Source organism: Primulina eburnea, chromosome 10 (assembly GCF_022965805.1).
Source record: "Primulina eburnea isolate SZY01 chromosome 10, ASM2296580v1, whole genome shotgun sequence".
NCBI classification, from domain to species: domain Eukaryota; kingdom Viridiplantae; phylum Streptophyta; class Magnoliopsida; order Lamiales; family Gesneriaceae; genus Primulina; species Primulina eburnea.
In genome coordinates this window covers 12824473-12842907 of record NC_133110.1, presented here as the reverse complement: position 1 = coordinate 12842907, position 18435 = coordinate 12824473, and the positions used below count along the sequence as shown (strand labels likewise).

Sequence of the window (18435 nt, the reverse complement as noted above, 5' to 3'; positions counted from 1 at the left end):
GTGTGTGTATTTGTATACTAAATCAGGAGTAGGTTTAATAAACTCGTCGTGTAGAACCTGTAATTAGACTACGTATATAAGCCATGCATAATTCTAGTATTTTAAATTAAATTGACTTCATTGCATGATTATTTTAATGCATTTCTTTGAAGTTAATTATTTCAGCCAGCAGTTTAAATTTTATTGTTTTCATTTAATTCAGTGAGGCCGGACCGGAGTTGGAGTAAAGAGATAAAATTTAACGTTAAGAAAACATTTCTTGAAATTTATTTAAGATAAATAATAAGTAAATTTATTGTAAAAGAAGGTTTAAAGAATTATTTAAATAAGTGGAGATGAGTAGTAAATAGAGTTCAATAATTAAATCCTTAATTCTTTTAAATATTTAATGAGTAGATAAAACACTAAAGAGTTAAAATACAATATTCAAGAAATATTTTCCCTCTCCTTTTATTGTAATTTTCGGCCCCTCTTATTTATTTTAAAAAAATATTTGTTAACAACTCAATTCCTTGATCCCTTCCTTATCCATTTTTGGGAGATGAATTCCTCACCATTTTTAATCCTCATCTAATTGATAACTAAGCAATATTCCATATCATTTGATTGATAGAAAAATCGGCCATGTTCTTTTTTTTTTAAAGATTTAATTGTGATTTTCTTTCAACTCATTCTTTATTTATCCACTTAACTTTTCTAGATAGATTTATCCTCCTCATCTTTTAAATCACTAGCAAGATTTAATTAAACCAATTCTCCCTTTGCACCTAGACCTTAAAATCGCCCATATACACCTCTAGTATCCCCAAGAAAAAATCTTTGATATCATTCTATTTCCTTATCACTCAAACTAGTAGATAGAAAGAATATTTTCCTTCTCTTTTATCTTGTATCTTCCCATTTAATTTCCTAGACTCCCTCCCACTCCACAATCTCGAAAATTTGAGTCTCCTTCAGCACTAAAAATCGTGTGAGACTAGGAAAAAAATTAAGGAAGCAAAACAAGAAAGAAAACAAGAGAAGCAACTCCGTCTCCTCCGCGCCGTATCGTCTATCCTTTTCGTTTTTCTTTCAAACGAAACCAGGCATGTCTAGATTCTTTTCAAACCTCAATCAAGTCATACTATCATATTTTTATGTTTCATGATCCCCTTTCATGTAAAAACCGAAATACATAACAAAACATTTCAAAACCAAGAAGCAGATTTTCGGTTTTCCCCTTGTGCTCTCACGTTTGCTGCTGTTTCAGTTGCTACAGGTTATGGTTCAACTCCAGGCTCCCAAGGCGACCCATAGACATGTACTAGAATGGTTTAGGACCATGTCGACCCATTAGTTCAGCCCCACGCTTGCTGGAAGTCGAAATGACAGCAAGCTCCCCGTAAATGCAGAAATGGTGTTCGAAAATTCAGTTTCTGTCATGAAGGAAATGATTCTGATCTTGGCTGCCCTAGGGGCCTATAGCCATGGTTAGATCACTTCCCTAGCATGCCTAAGACGTGACTAAGTCGCCCTTTTGGTGGCTTGGTCCATGGTGCATCGGTTTTAAATTAAATGCAAGAACAGCCCCTCCCCTCTCGGCCCCTTCGATTTTTGACAGAAGATGTTGTTCGAGTTTTGTGTATGGGTGTGGATCGTGGTTGGCCTATGGCCCTTAGCCACGGTTCATACCCTACCACTGGATGTCTAGATCGTTTCATGGTCAATCAAATGACCACCGGGGCGATCCGTGACAGCAAAACAAGAACAAGAGCCCCACACGCAGAAGTGTGTGCTCGGGTGAATCTTTTCGGTTGGTTGCTGGAATGAGGCGAATTTTGGCTGGCCTAGGGCCCTTAGCCATGGTTCAAATCATTCCTTGGGATTTTGTGGAGAGGATATGGTCGGTGGTTCAAGCACCAATGGCCAAAAGTCTCAAAAACGACGCAACAAAAGAGAGACGCAGCTGCTGTAATTTCTTGACAGCAAGCATGTCGCGGTTCAGAGGCGTCGTTTGAGTTATTGATTGGCTTTTAGCCTATGACCTTGGACTGGATAGTGCCTCATCGAGTTAGGAAGGTCGTGTTTTTGACCGTTTGTGATTCGGATCATTTTTGAGGTCGTACGAGAATTTACGGTGCGATGTGCCAAATTGACTCTCGAAAGAGCGTTTCATGTTTTGGTCTCCATTTCACCTAGATTTCGACGCTCATCATTTTAGGAGCATTAGTTCATAATTTTAAGCGTATTTTAATCATGACTATACGTCGGTTCAGTGTTGGTTCGGGTTGGTTCGGAGTCATGATTAAATACGAAGTCGTTAAACGTAATTGTCGCATTTTCAAATTTAATTGCATAGTTTGGTCAAGTAAAACCTATTGCATATTTTTCATGACGTATTTAGGTTGCAGCGAGCCTGGGGAAGATCCAATCTAGTTGTTAAAATAATACAGGATATTTCTTTTTGCAAATTAATTTTTATTACGTGCATAAAATAGAAAATACTTATTTTTGAAATTTATGCGATATTGCTTGTGGTCGATTCACTATCATGGGAGTATTATTTTACACGGTCGCCAGTGACCGATCAGTTCAGTTTGGTACCCCGGTCGCCAGTGACCGATCAGTTTAGTTTGATACCCCGGTCGCCAGTGATCGGACAGTTCAGTTCAGTGCAGAGACCACATGCGTAGACCATAATCTCAACAGAAAATTATTACATTTTTAATTAAGTGCAGGGCTCCAAGGAGCAAAAATTTTTACTATGATTTTCAGTTCAGTTATGCATGTATTATAATTGCTCAGTACAAGTTATTTTAAGTATGCCTCATGACATGATATTTTATCCATGCAAAATATATTTTACTCGTTCCCTACGATATATGCATGCTGAGTCTTTAGGCTCACTAGACTTGATTGTTGTAGGTACCGATGAGGTCAGGGCCGAGGGCGGGGACCAGTGAGCCAGCTTGGGTCGACAGTAGTGGCACCCGAGGACCTCAGTTCAGCATTTATTATTTTATTACGCAAACAATTTTTATCAGTTGTAGGATATTCTTAAATTGTTATTTCGCAAACAAATATTTTCTTCCGCTGCCATTTTGGATATCAAACTTTGTTTATCGGTTTAATTATAAATGAGGCATTTTAATTATTTAAAATGAAATTTTTTTATTTTCCCCAAATTTTCAAGCGAGGATTTTCGGGCCTTCACACGTCGCCTATTAAATTAAGCGACAATTTACTAACACCCTTCGCTATAATATCGACGGGTTTATTAAAACCGTCGCTATATTAGCGATGGGTTTTCATCATCTGTCGCTAATATTGCGACAATTCCACAAACCGTCGTCATGTGCGTCTTGTATTCTACCGTCGCTATGTTAGCGACCGTTTTCAATCAACTGTCGCTATATTAACGACGGTTTTGTATAAACCGTCGCTTAATATTAACGACGGTTTCTTAAAACCGTCGCAAAAATAGCGACGGTCTTCTTCCAAAGAACCGTCGCTATAAGCGACGGGAGTTGAAAAACCGTCGCTTCTAGAATGCAACGCAGCCTCCGTGATGGATCGCGAAATCGTCGTTAAAACCGTCGCCTTATCCTTTTCATTATCTAAATAATAATTCCAAACTATAACAAAAGAATCATTAATATTTTCAATATCAATCTTCATAGTTTAATCTAAAAATTAATGAAGGCTTAGGGTTTAAAGGAGACACCAATGCAGAGAATCTTGATTTGATGAAAAGTATTTTATATTGTGGCAAAATAATTACTCTAAATTAACTAAAATTCAATCATGCAAATTGGCTTCCGGATAGAGTGCAAAAACTTATGTGAGACGATATCACGAATCGTATTTTATGAGATGGATCTCTTATTTGGATCTTCCATGAAAAATATTACTTTTTATGCTAAGAGTATTATTTTTTATTGTTAATATCGGTAGGGTTGACCCGTCTCACAGATAAAGATTCGTGAGACCGTCTCACAAGAGACCTACTCCTGATTGAGTATACAAATTCACACACAACACACAAAATTATGATATCACAGAAATAAAAAAACAAAATCTTGATATTATATTAAAAATTTAGAAATAATTTTTATATGATTTTCTTATAATTAACTAGAATAATTACTTAAATATGATAGAATTTTATTATTTCAAATTTATGAAATTTTTAGAGATGATATCATATTTTAAAAGATTAATTTGGTTTATAAACATAAAGAAATATTTATTAGCATATGATAATTATAGACGCACCACAAATTTTATAAAAATAGGCTTTGGCGATATTTTTTATTAAACAAAATAAAATATTTTATCATTTGTTTGAGTTGATTTTTGTTACATAAAAATTAGATAATGACATTAAATTTAATTACTTCAGGTCACTTAATGTTTAATAATACTAATATCATTGTGCATGCAATTATTTGATTAGAGTTTCATTAATTTTTAGATTAAACTATGAAGATTGATATTGAAAATATTAATGATTCTTTTGTTATAGTTTGGAATTATTATTTAGATAATGAAGAGGGTAAGGCGACGGTTTTAACGACGGTTTCGCGATCTGTCAACGGAGGCTGCGTCGCATTCTAGAAGCGACGGTTTTTCAACTCCCGTCGCTTATAGCGACGGTTCTTTGGAAGAAGACCTTCCCTATTTTTGCGACGGATTTAAGAAACCGTCTATAATATTAAGCGACGGTTTATACAAAACCGTCGTTAATATTAGCGACGGTTTTAAAAACCCGACGCTATATTTAGCGACGGTTTCGTAAAATCCGTCACTATATTTAGCTTGAACCGTCGCTATATAGCGACGGTTTTATGAAAACCGTGGCTTATCAAATTAAGCGACGGTTTATTTAAACTGTCGCTCTATAGGGACTGTTTTGATAAAACCCGTCGTCTTTAAAATTAAGCAACGGTTGATTGAAAACGGTCGCTAACATAGCGACCGTAGAATAGAAGACCGTCGTACATGGGCGAAAGTTTGTGGAATTGTCGCAATATTAGCGACGATTGATGAAAAACCGTCGCTAATATAGCGACGATTTTAATAAACCCTTCTCTATTATAGCGACGGGTGTTAGTAAATTGTCGCTAAATTAAATAGACGACGGTTTTAATAAAAATCGTCGCTATATAGCGACGGTTTAGGAAAAACTTTAGCTATAATAGCGACGGTTTTATTAAAACCGTTGCTACGCCTTCCGTTTTTTGTAGTAAACCGCGCTTTGAATGAAAGTTGTAAGTTTATCCACTCTCAAATCCAAATCACGTTCTAATAACTTCACTACTCTATTCTTCAATTCTAAAGCCATCAATCTTTGTTCATGAAGTAACAATCAATATCTCATCCAATAATCGGACAACATAAATCTTCAATGGCTTATAAAAAAACATGGTCTGAATCTCTTTCAGCCGATACAAGATCATTTTCCACGAACTTAGGAATCTCTTTATTCGTGTTTAATAGTAATTCTTGAACTCCCTTATCAAACCCATTAAAGTAAACATTGATCAACATCGAACTCAAGGCAGATTCTTGAGGCATACCCCTGCCTAAACAAACCCCACCCAATTCAATGTTGACTATCTTACATTCAAACAACCTTTTTATCAATCTAGAAATGCCTTATCTTCAATTTTCTCACCCAGTATCAAAAACAGCTTATTAATATGGCCAGAACTAAATAATTCACAATTAAATTTAACAATAAATCACCAACTTGGGTTCACCACTGAATTCTTTAAATGCCAAATCGATGTGTGGCGGCCCAAGTTTGCTCGCTTGTCATAGAAAAAGGTAGCAAACCTAAAAACTTATGAATAAACCATAAAACTTGTTTGAACTCTATCCAAAGTAACTCTTTTATTACACATATATCTAATAAAACATATTTTTAAATGTTATTTTTCTAAATATATGTATATATAAAAAATATTCAAAACAACACTCTATTTTCCCACTTTTTTCTATTATATATTTATGGAAAAAGATTTCGACAATGAAAATATAAGCTATAAACTTTACACACATTATTGTAGTTCTTCGCAGTGAAATTTGATGGATCTGACTGCTCTAATGGCAGAGTACTTTTGGGAACTTAAAAGCATGAAATTTCACTATATCGGTAACTATATCTTTTTCATTATTTATAATATTATATTATTATTTTATATAATATAACAATTTTCAGTCACACAATAAATTCAACATGTTTTTTCGATTCGATCACCGGTCCGGTTATGAAGGTGATCCGGTTATGAAAACATTGAAGTATACTTTTGTTTCCAATATCAGTCACAGAAAAATTATGTTTCAACGTTTACGGTTGTTCCGATTAAAAAATCACGCAGTTTCCACACAGTTACGAAAATTGTGCTTCCCAGATGACTACAGGATATTGTTGCACGTCCCCTCCTCAGGTTCTCATTCAAGAAATCTTTGTTATATAAGTATTCTATTCAATGTTTCCTTTCCTGTCGGCATTTTTACACGGGTCTTGAAGTGGGACTAACCATTTCATCTTCACGCAGTTTGCGTTTCTTACCCCTTTCTGCACCAATGATGCATTAAAATGATTACCCTACAGCGAAACAAGGAAAAAATGAAGCGTATAACGTACTCTCTGAAATATTGATACCTGTAACTCTTTCTGCATAGACATATCCGTGTATATTTTCTCTAGATCTTTTAATCGTTTTTTTCTTGCCTCTAGCTCTCGATATGAAGAATCTGTCTTCCTGCATGTTGACCGTGTTTCTATACACGATTAAACTAAACTCCTCAACCACAAATTCTAGTCTAACTTCCTCGATGTAGAAGAGAAACAAAAGTAATATGAAAGACTAAAGCCAAGGAGAGACTGAAAAGAAATTTGGAAATCAACCAAAGCAAAACTCATCAAAAGGAAAAGGATTTGTGCACGGCGGACAGATAACCAACCATTTGATTAGATAAAGTTATGTTCTACAAGAAACAGAAAAGTCATTTGGAATAAAACTAAATACCCAAAATCAAAGTAGAAAGATACAACATAGAAAAATGATTAAATTTTAGGAAAATGCATCAACGATTGCCAACAAGCAAGACCTGTAGAACTCGTAAATCAGTCTACGTATAAGCAATGCATAATTCTAGTATTTTAATTAATTGACTTCATTGCACGATTATTTTAATGCATTTCTTTGAAGTTAATTATTTTAGACAGCAGTTTAATTTTTTTCAGTTAAATTCAGTGGGGCCGGACTGGAGTGGAGTTTAGAGATAAAATTTAAGACTCAGAAAATATTTCCAGAATTTAATTTAGCTAGCAAGTAAGTTAATTTAAGTTAATAAGGAGATTTTGGGATTTATTTATGCAACTTGAGGTGATTAGAAAATAAGCTCATTTGAGTTACTTAATTAAGGATTTATTCAATAAATTAATTAAAGGATTAGTGAGGCTTTTAAGGGTTATTAATTTAGTAAATAATCAACAACTTCCCTCCATTTAAATATCAAATTTTCGGCCACCCCTTAGATTATTAAACAATTCATTTGTCTTATCACCTTTAATCTTTTCTTTGTATTTAATCGGTAGGATAATTCTTGGATTTTTGGGAGCACCATTTAATTATCTAACAAGCATTATCCTACCCTATTCTAGCTAGAGAAATCGGCCACCCCATCCAATCTCTCCAACAACTCATTTGATATCAAACAACATTTCAAATTCAAATTTTGTGGAGACTTGGCCACCCCTTTTTATCCCTTTTATTGTGGATCTCCCCTCACTATCTTAAACAACCTTCTCCCCTCTCCCTACCACCGAAATTCAGCTGCCATTTCAGATTAAAAATCGTGAGGTTCATAGCTTTTAAGAAGAGTGAAAATCGAGTAGAAGAAGAAAGGAAAGAAGCGTTCCACTCCTCCGTGCCGCGTCGTCGTCGTTTCGTTCGTTTTCTTTTGAAACAAAACCAGGCATGTCTAGATTTCTTTCAAACCTCAATCAAGTCCTATTATCTATTATTTTTCAGTACATGATCATGTTTTAGTGAACAAAAACCGAAATTTTAAGCAACTAGAACAAGAAATAATTCTGCACAGATTTTCGTTTCTACCATGCTTCACGATTGGTATGTTTTGGTTTCGATTTCAGGGATGGCTCGTTCCAGGGGCTCGAGGCTGCATATGCACATGTACTAGGACATGTTAGGGTCATGATAGAACGTTGGTTCCAGCCCCATACTCACAGGAATTCATAAATGACAGCACATCCTCCATGAGTGTCACATTGAGATTCGAAAATTCAGTTGCTGTCATAAGGGTAAAGATCTGATCATGGCTGCCCAAGGGGCCTATAGCCATGGTTAGATCCCTTCCCTAGCAAGTCTAAGACGTAACTAAGTCGCCTTTTTGGTGGCTTGGTCCATGGCTAAGCGGTTTTACAGAAAACAACAAGAACAGCCCCCTCCCCTCTCGCCCCTTCGATATTTTGGACAGCATGTGTGTTCGAGTTTTGTGTATGGCGTGGATCTTGGTTGGCCTATGGCCCTTAGCCACGGTTCAGAACATACCCCAAGATGTCTAGATTGTGCCATGGTCAACCAAATGGCCACTGGAACGAGTCGAGACAGCAAGCGAAGCACAACACCACACACGCACGCATGAGGGCCCTCGGTAAGAGTTTTCTGATGTTGCTGGAAAAATTCGAATTGTGGCTGGCCTAGGGCCCTTAGCCATGGTTCAAATCATTCCTTGGGATGTTGTGGAGAGGCTTTGGTCGTTGGTTCAAGCCCCAATGGCCAAAAGTCTCGCAAACGACGCGATGCAAGCAAGGTTGCAGTTGCTGGAAAATTACAGCAAGTTGCTGTGTCGGTTCGGAGGCTCGTTCGAGTTCTCTGTCGGCTTTTAGCCTATGGCCTTGGACTGGATAGTGCCCCATTGAGTTAGGAAGGTTGTGTTTTTTACCGTTCGTTATTCGGATCATTTTTGAGGTCGTACGAGAATTTACGGTGCGATGTGCCAAATTGACTCTCGAAAGAGCGTTTCATGTTTTGGCCTCCATTTCACCTAGATTTCGACCCTCATCATTTTAGGAGCATTAGTTCATAATTTTAAGCGTATTTTAATCATGACTATACGTCGGTTCAGTGTTGGTTTGGGTTGGTTCGGAGTCATGATTAAATACGAAGTCGTTAGATGTAATTGTCGCATTTTCAAACTTAATTGCATAGTTTGGTCAAGAAAAATCTATTGCATATTTTCATGGCATATTTAGGTTGCAGCGAGCCTGGGGACGATCCAATCCAGTTGGTAAAATGATACAAGATATTTAATTCAGTCATTTAATTATATTACGTGCAAAAACAGAAAATACTTATTTTTGAGATTTATGCGATATTGCTTGTGGTCGATTCACTATAATGGGAGTATTATTTTACACGGTCGCCAGTGACTGATCAGTTCAGTTTGGTACCACGGTCGCCAGTGACCGATCAGTTCAGTTTGGTACCCCGGTCGCTAGTGATCGGACAGTTCAGTTCAGTGCAGAGACCACATGCGTAGACTATAATCTCAACAGAAAATCGCTACATTTTATTTCAGTACAGGTTTTCAAGGAGCAAACGTTTTACTATGATTTTTCAGTTCAGCTATGCACGTAATATTATTGCTCAGTACAAATTATTTTCAGCATGCCTCATGACACGATATTTTATCCCATGCAAATTTTACTACAGAATTTCTCGTTATCTACGATATATGCATGTTGAGTCTTTAGACTCTCTAGACTTGATTGTTGTAGGTACTGATGAGCATGGGGCCGAGGGCAAGGACCAGTGAGCCAGCTTGGGTCGGCAGTAATGACACCCGAGGACCTCAGTTTCAGCACTTGCCATATTTTTTTTATGCTCAAACACTTTATCAGTCGTTGAATATTCTTAAATTATAATTTTTGGCAAACTTTATTTTCTTCCGCTGCTATATTTTTTTAAACATTTAACTTGATTTATCAGTTGATTTTATGGTTTAGGCAATTTAAGTTCTTTAAAAAGAAAATTTTAAATTTTCCGCCAATTTTCAAGTAAAGATTTTCGGGCCTTCACAGTTGGTATCAGAGCCTATGTTCTTGTAAAGGGTTACACTACTACTGACCACGAGAAGCTCACGAAGTCACGCCTTCGGTCTGTAAGTTTTACGTTTCAGCATTTTATTTAGAGCATGAGTTATTTTGACAGCGTGTTTCCATGAAATAGTTTACAATCAGATCTTTTCAGTATTTCAGTGTTCATTTAAAATAAATTATGGAATTATGCATGTTAGTTACGTACGGGTTATGTATGGAACAGTATGCCCCCTAGACGTCAAGTAGGACGCCCGAGAGGTGGTGGCGAGCACCGTCACGAGGACGATGATTATCAGAGACAAGAAAGGCAGGCACCTCCTCCTCCTCCTCCTCCTCCACCCCCACCTGACATGAATGCCCAGATGCTAGCTGGGATGACGCAGTTCTTCGCGCAGTTTGCGGGGAACAATGCCGCCGCCGCAGCCACAGCCGCAGCCAGGCCAACAGGGCCCGAGGCTGTTTATGAAAGGTTTATGAAGATGCGTCCGAAGGAGTTTTATGGGACATCTGACTCCATGATTGCTGAGAGATGGATCAAATTCCTCGAGGTCATCTTCGAGTTTATGGAGCTGGGAGATGCCGACAGAGTCAGATGTGCCACCTATCTGTTCACTGGAGATGCCCGCTTATGGTGGGAAGTAGCAGCAGTAGCCCTGACCTTGGCTACACTGTCATGGACACGCTTCACGGAGGTTTTATACTCCAAATATTTTGCTGAGGAAGTGCGCACCCGGTTGACCACTGAGTTCATGAGTCTGAGACAGGGGGATATGACGGTTACAGAGTTCATCCGTAAGTTCGAGAGGGGCTGTCATTTTGTGCCCCTGATCGCAAATGATGCCAGAGCTAAGTTGATGCATTTCCTGGTGGGTCTACGGCCGATCTTGCGCCGGGATGTTAGGGTGTCTGACCCTGCTGCTTATGAGATGGCTGTCTCCAAAGCCCTAGCCGCAGAGTAGGATCTGCGGGATATCGAGAGGGATTGCCAGGGCAAGCGCCCAGTCCAGGTACCACACCGCCCTCCTCCTCATCAGCATCAGCAGCAAAACAAGAGGCCATTTCATGGGCCGCCTAGAATCAGAGGCCAGCAGCAGCAGCAACAGCAGGGGCGCCCAGCTTCGAGGACTTTTGAGCACCCAGTCTGTCCCAGGTGCTCACGCCGCCATCCTGGAGCGTGTAAGTCTGGCTCAAGAAAGTGTTTTAAGTGTGGCAGTCCAGACCACATGTTGTTGCAGTGTCCTCAGAGAAATCTGCCTACTCAAGGCAGAGTTTTTGCCCTCCATGCCGCGGAAACAAACCCGGAGACTATGTTGTTGACAGGTACCTTTAAGCATTGAGTTATGATTCGAATTTCAGCGTTTTGGGAATCAGGATTTAGATTTTGAACTTAGAACTGTTATAGGATTGCATGCTCTACTCAGATTTATTTTGGGGGAATTAAGCTAGAAGAACCTTGACCTTTGCACGTCTATAAGTTAATTCTTGTAGTGGGATTCAACTTAGAGTTCCGATCTTTCAGGGAGAATTTTTATATCTGGTTCCGCTACCAAGGCCTTGATAGATTCAGGGGCCACTCACTCGTTTATTTCGGAGGTCTTTGCAAACTTTCTTAAGATCTAGACAATTGGGCTATATATAGCCTTTTCAGTAGTGTTGTCGTCAGGCGAGGATATGGCAGCTACCAATGTTATCCGAGATATAGATATGGAGCTGCACGGTAACCTTGTTTATGCGGATCTGATCGTGCTACCGATGCCAGAATTTGACATCATCCTAGGGATGGACTGGCTATTGAGGAACAAAGTGTTGATATACTTCCAGCGGAGATCTGTTCTTCTCCGACCGTCTGGGATGGAGCAATTCTTATTTGAGCCGGACAGGTACTTTCCTTTACCGTGCATTATTCCATATGTTCAGGCTAGGAAGCTCATGCATAGAGGGTGTCGGGCATTTCTAGCGACCTTTTTATCTGTTCCCGAGGAACCCAGCCAGTCAGCCTCAGATGTTCCGATTGTCAGAGATTTCTTAGACGTTTTTCTCGAAGACGTCTCTGGTATGCCACCCGAGAGAGAGGTGGAGTTTTCCATTGAGCTTATGCCAGGTACGGCTCCAATATCCAAAGCGTCGTACCGAGTAGCACCGATAGAGATGGCAGAGCTTAAGAAGCAAATTCAAGAACTTCTCGACAAGGAGTTCATTCGCTCGAGCTTTTCACCGTGGGGCGCGCCAGTCTTGTTTGTTAAGAAGAAAGATGGCTCTATGAGGCTTTGTATTGACTATCGGGAGTTGAACAGGGTTACAGTGAATAACAAATACCCACTTCCGAGGATTGAGGATCTGTTTGACCAGTTGCAGGGAGCTTCGATTTTCTCCAAGATTGATCTGCGTTCCGGTTATCACCAGTTGAGGGTGAGAGATGCTGATGTTTCCAAGACTGATTTCAGGACTCGTTATCGTCACTACGAGTTCCTTGTGATGTCGTTCAGTCTGACGAATGCGCCAGCGATCTTCATGGATCTCATGAATCGCGTATTTCAGCCGTACCTCTACCAGTTTGTGATAGTGTTCATAGATGACATTCTTGTCTACTCCAAGAGTCGGGAGGATCACAGCAGACATCTGACCACAGTGCTGAAGACCTTGCAGAAGCATAAGTTGTTCGCGAAGTTCAGCAAGTGCGAATTCTGGTTAGAGAAGGTGGCGTTCTTAGGCCATATTGTTTCTATCAGTGGCATTGAGGTAGACCCAGCGAAAGTCGTTGCAGTCAGAGATTGGGTTGTGCCGCAGAATGCATCCGAGATCCGCAGTTTTCTAGGGCTAGCAGGATATTTTCATCCAGAGATTCTCCTCTATCGCCGTTCTACTTACAGCATTGACAAAGAAGAATGTGAAGTATGTGTGGAGCGAGGAGTGTCAGAAGAGCTTTGATACTTTGAAGCAAGCTCTTATCTCTGCACCAGTTTTGGCCATGCCATCAGGGCCCGATGAATTTGTCCTTTATACGGATGCTTCGAAGCTCGGTTTAGGTGCAGTTTTTATGCAGCATGGAAAAGTGATAGCGTATGCTTCTCGACAGCTGAAAACCCACGAGAAGAATTACCCTACCCATGATCTAGAGTTGGCCGCAGTAGTTTTTGCCTTGAAGATTTGGAGGCACTATTTGTATGGAGAGAAGTGCCTGATCTTTACCGACCACAAGAGCCTCAAGTATTTCTTTATTTAGAAGGAGCTGAACATGCGTCAGAAGCGTTGGTTGGAGCTTGTGAAGGATTATGACTGTGACATTAGCTACCACCCGGGTAAAGATAATGTAGTGGCGAATGCATTGAGCAGAAAAGTCGCAGTGATGACTCATTTGACAGTTTCGAGACCTCTTCAGCTTGAGATGCAGAGGTTTGATCTTGAGACTTATCCTAGAGGTAGAGTTCCCTGTCTATCTACCTTGACCATTCAGTCTTCCCTTCTTGACCGTATTCGCAGTGGTCAATCAGCAGATGAGCAATTGGCACAGTGGAAGCAGAGGGATGAAGCCAAGGGCAGTGTCTTGTATGCAGTCAGCGACGGTATAGTGCGATACCGAGACATGATGTGGGTGCCTAATAGTGATACTATACGAGCAGATATTCTATCAGAGGCCCACCTTTCGCCGTACTCCATTCACCCTGGGAGTACGAAGATGTAGTAGCCCGAATGACGAATTGGGTAATTAACGGACTAATAGTGATTAATCATGATCGGAAGGTCTGAAGATGGTTCGGAAGCACCGAAGCGTTCGGACGATCCGAAGTGGGTTCGGTGGATCCGAACATGAGGTGTCAAGAGTGGATCGACACGTCAGTTTTCATGCAAGTTCGGACGGTCCGAAGTGTATGATCGGAGGATCCGATCATGAGCTGTCAAGAGCCGATGGACACGTAGGAGTTCGGACGTTCCGAAGAGAGGTCGGAGGATCCGAACATAGCCTATAAATAGTGCTCGGATTTCCTCATTTTGAATGTCAAATCTTGAAGTTGAGTTCATATTTGAGAGATTTGGAAGATTCTAGGGTTAGTTTGTCGGTCGAGCGATAGCCAAGAGCTGCCAGGATTGGTAGCGTAGCGACGCCGGAGTTTCGAGGCAATCGACATCAAAGGGCTGTCGACGGACGAAGGTAAACCCTAAACCTTTGGTAGTACTAGGGAGTACTGGTTTTGCTAGCCGAGCATGGTAGAATTGATTGGAATATGCTTTTGATGCGTAGGCTTGTTCTAGACCTGATTAGCGGTGTTTGCTTAAGGCTAGGATTGCTGTGATAGAGGTACGAAAGTACTATCCGAGATATCCTGGTTGAGTATACATTCATATATGTGTTGCATGATTATCTGTTGCATTATTATATGTCATATGATGCATGCTATTATGTCACGAGTTATGATGCATATTGCATATCATGTTGAGCCGTATCTCCATCGAGATAGCCTTTACTGTTGAGCTGTATCTCTTTCGAGATAAGCTATATCTTGGGGCCGCTCAGCCCTGTCTTGTGGACGCATGGACACCGAGAGTACACAGTGGCCGACGGGTCGGGAGGGCTTCGATGGTCCGGGACATTTTAGGTCCACGTCTGTCTTGTAGTGGATGCAGTGACCCAGAGGTTGGACCGCGCGGCACTATCCACTTGGCGCCTCTAGACTGAGCATTGTTGAGATCCTTTTGTGACTCCTGTTTCTTGACTACCCCGGTATCATGATCATAGCATGTGCATTTCATATAGGTCTGTATACTCATACTTTTGTGCTGGGCGTTCTTATCGCTCACGTCCTCGGTTTTGTTTATCTTGGACACCCCATTCTCACGGGGCAGGTCTCAGGTTGGATGGCTCAGGACGAGCAGGAGGAGGACAGTGAGTAGCTGATTGGTTTAGTTTTCAGTACTAGTCTTTTCGATATGGTTGTACCGAATATATTAAGTTATTCTGATTTTCGATTGGGTTGTATAACTATTGTCGTTGGCCATATTTCCGCTGTTATCTCTGATTATTGTTAATTAAGTTAATTGCATGCTTAGTTCTTGATTAGTAGGTGATTCTGGAACGGGTCACTACATTTATGGTATCAGAGCATGCATACGATTTTTGGGATATAGATGCATACGATTTTGGGATATAGATTTCTGTTTGGGATTTTCGTTGACCATTTTACCATTTTTCCCTACTCTATCTTGTAGCGATGGCTGACCACTTTGGTGACGAGAGTAGTCAGGGGAGTGTAGGTCGTTGGGGTGACCAGGATGATCATAGGCGTCATCGTGAGCATCGTCATCGTCGGGATGGTCCTAGGCGTTTCGATTTGCATCGTTTTATTCAGATGGGGCCTAAGCCTCTAGTTGGTGGAGAGACTCCCGATGATGCTGAGGACTGGTTAGAGCGCATGGAGAGTTGTTTTCGTGCATTCCAATGCACCGAGGAGCAGAGGATGGAGACCCTGAGTTTTCTTCTCGAGGGCCGTGCTCGCAAGTGGTGGCGATCGACTTCTGCGCCGATAGTCCAGTCCCAGGGTAGGGTGACTTGGGCCGATTTCCGTGCAGCTTTCATGCAGCTGTATTTTCCTCCAGCTCTTCGCCAGGCGAAGACGATTGAGCTCCTGAATCTTAAGCAGGGGAGTATGTCTGTTGATGAGTATCAGCAGAAATTCTTTGAGTTGTTACCCTTCGCTCCTCATATCAGTGGCAGTTCTGAGGCCAAGTACGATCATTTCCTTCAGGGCCTTAATCAGGAAGTTTTTGATCGAGTCACGGTCTGTGATAATCCTACTTCGTATGATGGGTTAGTGAACCGGTGTCGCCAAGCAGAGATCAGTCTCCAACGTGGTAGGGCTATTCTTTCTTCTAGACCTTCGCATCCTTTGAGCCCTCGACCTCAGTCGTTCAAGAGGTCAGGTTCTTCTTCTTCTGGATCTGGATCTCGGTCTAGCGGTGTTGTTCGCTTTGATGAGAAGAAGGATGCTTGTGTGCATTGTGGGAAGAACCATCCCTCGGAGCAATGCCGATCAGCCGCGGGAGCTTGTTATCAGTGCGGAGAAATGGGGCATATTAAGAAGAATTGTCCTCAGTTGCGAGGTGGAGCAGGATCCGGTTCTGGATCTCATACGACTGTTCAGCAGAGGAGGCAAGGTCAGGCAGTGGGTAGTTCGAATCTTCGACCTCGTGCCCAAGGTCAGGTTTTTGCGCTGAACCAGGATCAGGCTGCAGATGAGATTCCTGGTTTTCCCTCTGGTTAGATAGTCGTATGCGTTCAGAGCATCAAGAACTCTTTTGAGTTGTACTGTAGTTGTACTATAGATGTATGTGTGTTTTTCAGTTGTAATCGAGATATCAGTTGTATTCAACAACAATTGAGATGTAATAACAAAGTTGTTATTTCAGTTTTGTTCATCCTATAAACTTGATTTCGAGGACGAAATCTTTTAAGGGGGGGAGAATGTAGTAGCCCGAATGCCGAATTGGGTAATTAACGGACTAATAGTGATTAATCATGATCGGAAGGTCTGAAGATGGTTCGGAAGCACCGAAGCGTTCGGACGATCCGAAGTGGGTTCGGTGGATCCGAACATGAGGTGTCAAGAGTGGATCGACACGTCAGTTTTCATGCAAGTTCGGACGGTCCGAAGTGTATGATCGGAGGATCCGATCATGAGCTGTCAAGAGCCGATGGACACGTAGGAGTTCGGACGTTCCGAAGAGAGTTCGGAGGATCCGAACATAGCCTATAAATAGTGCTCGGATTTCCTCATTTTGAATGTCAAATCTTGAAGTTGAGTTCATATTTGAGAGATTTGGAAGATTCTAGGGTTAGTTTGTCGGTCGAGCGATAGCCAAGAGCTGCCAGGATTGGTAGCGTAGCGACGCCGGAGTTTCGAGGCAATCGACATCAAAGGGCTGTCGACGGACGAAGGTAAACCCTAAACCTTTGGTAGTACTAAGGAGTACTGGTTTTGCTAGCCGAGCATGGTAGAATTGATTGGGATATGCTTTTGATGCGTAGGCTTGTTCTAGACCTGATTAGCGGTGTTTGCTTAAGGCTAGGATTGCTGTGATAGAGGTACGAAAGTACTATCCGAGATATCCTGGTTGAGTATACATTCATATATGTGTTGCATGATTATCTGTTGCATTATTATATGTCATATGATGCATGCTATTATGTCACGAGTTATGATGCATATTGCATATCATGTTGAGCCGTATCTCCTTCGAGATAGCCTTTACTGTTGAGCTGTATCTCTTTCGAGATAAGCTATATCTTAGGGCCGCTCAGCCCTGTCTTGTGGACGCATGGACACCGAGAGTACACAGTGGCCGACGGGTCGGGAGGGCTTCGGTGGTCCGGGACATTTTAGGTCCACGTCTGTCTTGTAGTGGATGCAGTGACCCAGAGGTTGGACCGCGCGGCACTATCCACTTGGCGCCTCTAGACTGAGCATTGTTGAGATCCTTTTGTGACTCCTGTTTCTTGACTACCCCGGTATCATGATCATAGCATGTGCATTTCATATAGGTCTGTATACTCATACTTTTGTGCTGGGCGTTCTTATCGCTCACGTCCTCGGTTTTGTTTATCTTGGACACCCCATTCTCACGGGGCAGGTCTCAGGTTGGATGGCTCAGGACGAGCAGGAGGAGGACAGTGAGTAGCTGATTGGTTTAGTTTTCAGTACTAGTCTTTTCGATATGGTTGTACCGAATATATTAAGTTATTCTGATTTTCGATTGGGTTGTATAACTATTGTCGTTGGCCATATTTCCGTTGTTATCTCTGATTATTGTTAATTAAGTTAATTGCATGCTTAGTTCTTGATTAGTAGGTGATTCTGGAACGGGTCACTACAGAAGATGTACAAAGATCTGCAGCTATTGTATTGGTGGCCAGGGATGAAGAAGGACATCAGGCGTTTTGTATCCGAGTGCCTGACTTGCCAGTTAGTGAAGGCCGAGCATCAGAGACCAGAAGGTTTGCTCAAGCCTCTTCCTATTCCCGAGTGGAAGTGGGAGAACATTACCATGGATTTTGTGACCGGTTTGCCGAAGTGAGCCAGAGGATCGAATGCCATCTGGGTGATTGTAGATCGTCTTACCAAATCAGCACACTTCTTGCCTATTAAGATGACTTTCACCATGGTTCAGTATGCAGAGTTGTATAATCGGGAGATAGTCCGACTTCATGGTATTCCAGTTTTGATCGTATCTGACAGAGACCCTAGATTCACTTCATCCTTTTGGAAGAGTTTGCATTCGACCATGGGTACAAAGCTGCTATTTAGCACAGCTTTCCATCCGCAGACAGA

At 41.1% G+C, this 18435-nt stretch overlaps 1 protein-coding gene across 1 annotated transcript in view; it reads right to left on the bottom strand.

Annotated features, from left to right (window-relative positions):
* Positions 1-6497: 6497 nt before the first annotated feature.
* The window catches only part of LOC140803795 (probable U3 small nucleolar RNA-associated protein 11), a 34220-nt gene continuing 22282 nt past the window's right edge, over positions 6498-18435 (bottom strand). Inside the window, exons 7-8 of the mRNA XM_073159669.1 lie at positions 6628-6749; positions 6498-6562 (exon numbers count right to left, since the gene is read on the bottom strand). Coding sequence (XP_073015770.1) covers positions 6498-6562; positions 6628-6749 — 187 coding nt within the window. The remainder of the gene's footprint in view (positions 6563-6627; positions 6750-18435) is intronic.